At 55.4% G+C, this 1725-nt stretch overlaps 1 protein-coding gene across 1 annotated transcript in view; it reads right to left on the reverse strand.

The window, feature by feature from the left end:
- Positions 1-248: 248 nt before the first annotated feature.
- Positions 249-1725, reverse strand: part of mid2 (midline 2) — a gene marked incomplete at its 5' end in the record, with an annotated part of 36688 nt that continues 35211 nt past the window's right edge. Inside the window, one exon of the mRNA XM_084469637.1 lies at positions 249-724. Within this exon, the coding sequence (XP_084325763.1) occupies positions 262-724 (463 nt within the window). The 3' untranslated portion in view covers positions 249-261. The remainder of the gene's footprint in view (positions 725-1725) is intronic.

Raw genomic sequence — 1725 nt, forward strand, 5'->3', positions numbered from 1 at the left:
TCTCTTCTGCCTCCAAACGACCTTCCAGAAGGTCAGAGAGAGGTGGGGCCACACAAACACCCTCATCAAGGATCCGCTTGCCGCCAAAACCCCAAAGCCATCCTCACCTTCCCCCCAGACTCCGCCCCCAGGACAGGAGCGGTGCCCCAGGGGAGGGGGGTGGGGGGGGCGGGGGTGGGGTTGGTGGGGATTGGCTGGGGGTCAGGGGGTCAGGGGGTCAGGGGGTCGTCCCATGGCTCTGCCCCCCCCCCCCCCTCTCTCTCAGTGGCAGGTCTTCATCCCCGAGACGTAGGGCGACTCCTGGCGGCAGAGCCCCATCTGCTGCTGCTGCTGGTGGTGCTGGTGCTGCTGGTGGTGCTGCTGGTGCTGCTGCTCCTGCTGGTCCTGGGCGCCCCCGTCCACGAAGTCGGGCACCGGCAGCCCCGACAGGATCATCACCGACTTGTTCCAGATCATGAAGGTGGGCGCCACGGGCAGCAGGAAGGAGATGTCGAAGGTGTGCAGGTGCTGGGAGTTCATGGCGTCGTAGAAGGCCAGGGCGTTGTTGTCGTAGTCCAGCAGCACGCCCAGCCGCCGCAGCTGCAGGCTCGCCTCCACCTGCATCTCCTTCCCGTTGTGGCGCACGCTGAAGTTGTTGTTGCAGCGGGACAGCACCCAGGACGACGAGTTCTTGCCGCTCCACTCGTTCTTGGGCGCCGACTTGTAGGCCACGCCGATGGCGTACCTGCAGGGGGGAGGGAGGGGGAGGGGGAGGGGGGGCGGGGGCAGAGATTACACAACCAGGCCTGTCTTTGACTTGTCTCGTGAGCCCCGTGTTGCGTCTGCTTCCCTTCCCTTTGTTTTAACAGGATCACAATGACGCCACGGTTACGGATTAGTTTGCTAAGACCCCGTTTGACATTGGTGACATTGTCAATGTCGAGGTGTGAATCCACCGGGACGTTTGTTGAATTCACAGACTCTCAGCTTGTTAAACGCGTACATACAAACTGCCCAGACTAGGTAACTTTCTCCAACAGTTCCCACACACTCACAGATCCACACCTTTTCCTGTGTTTACACACAGTGTCTGGGTTACAGGCAGCGGTGATTCACTTCAATAAGTCTCCAGGGGAAGAGTACGATAGTGTCTTTGAACTGATTTGAACACAGAATAAACGTTCACTTCAGACTCAAAGTGAATCGCTCAGTTCCAGGTTGTAGACCTGGAACTGAGTTCAGTTGACAAGACTGTCAACTGAACCTCTTTCCCTGTTTCACCGAGAGCTGGAGCACTGCCACCAGTGGGTCAAAGCAATAACAAGGTCACCAGTTTGATCCAAAATTCCCCATCATGTTCAAGATCAGGGGCCGTATTCACAAAGCTTTTTATCTTACCGCTAGGAGTGCTCCTAACTCGCGCTAAAACATTTTACGTAGGAGTTTTTTCTTAAAAGTTATTCACAAAGCCGCTGAGACCTACTCATACTAAGGATAAATCACTAAGAGTGAACTAAGAGTAACGCCCCCTAACGCCCCCTTACGTCGATTCTCGTGCACGAGTTTTGAAGCGGTCAGTACGGTGATTGGCTGTTGAGTGCCGGCGTGCCGGCGTGAAACTCATTCACAACTTCCCACAAACGAGCCCACTAAATCAACGAAAAATACGGAAATAGCCTAGGCTACAAATGAAGTCCTATCAAACAGTTATGGACAGTGCAGTTAGTAGAACACACGCACGATGAC

This window comes from Micromesistius poutassou (assembly GCF_964030765.1).
Source record: "Micromesistius poutassou genome assembly, chromosome: 6".
Taxonomy (NCBI): Eukaryota; Metazoa; Chordata; class Actinopteri; order Gadiformes; family Gadidae; genus Micromesistius; species Micromesistius poutassou.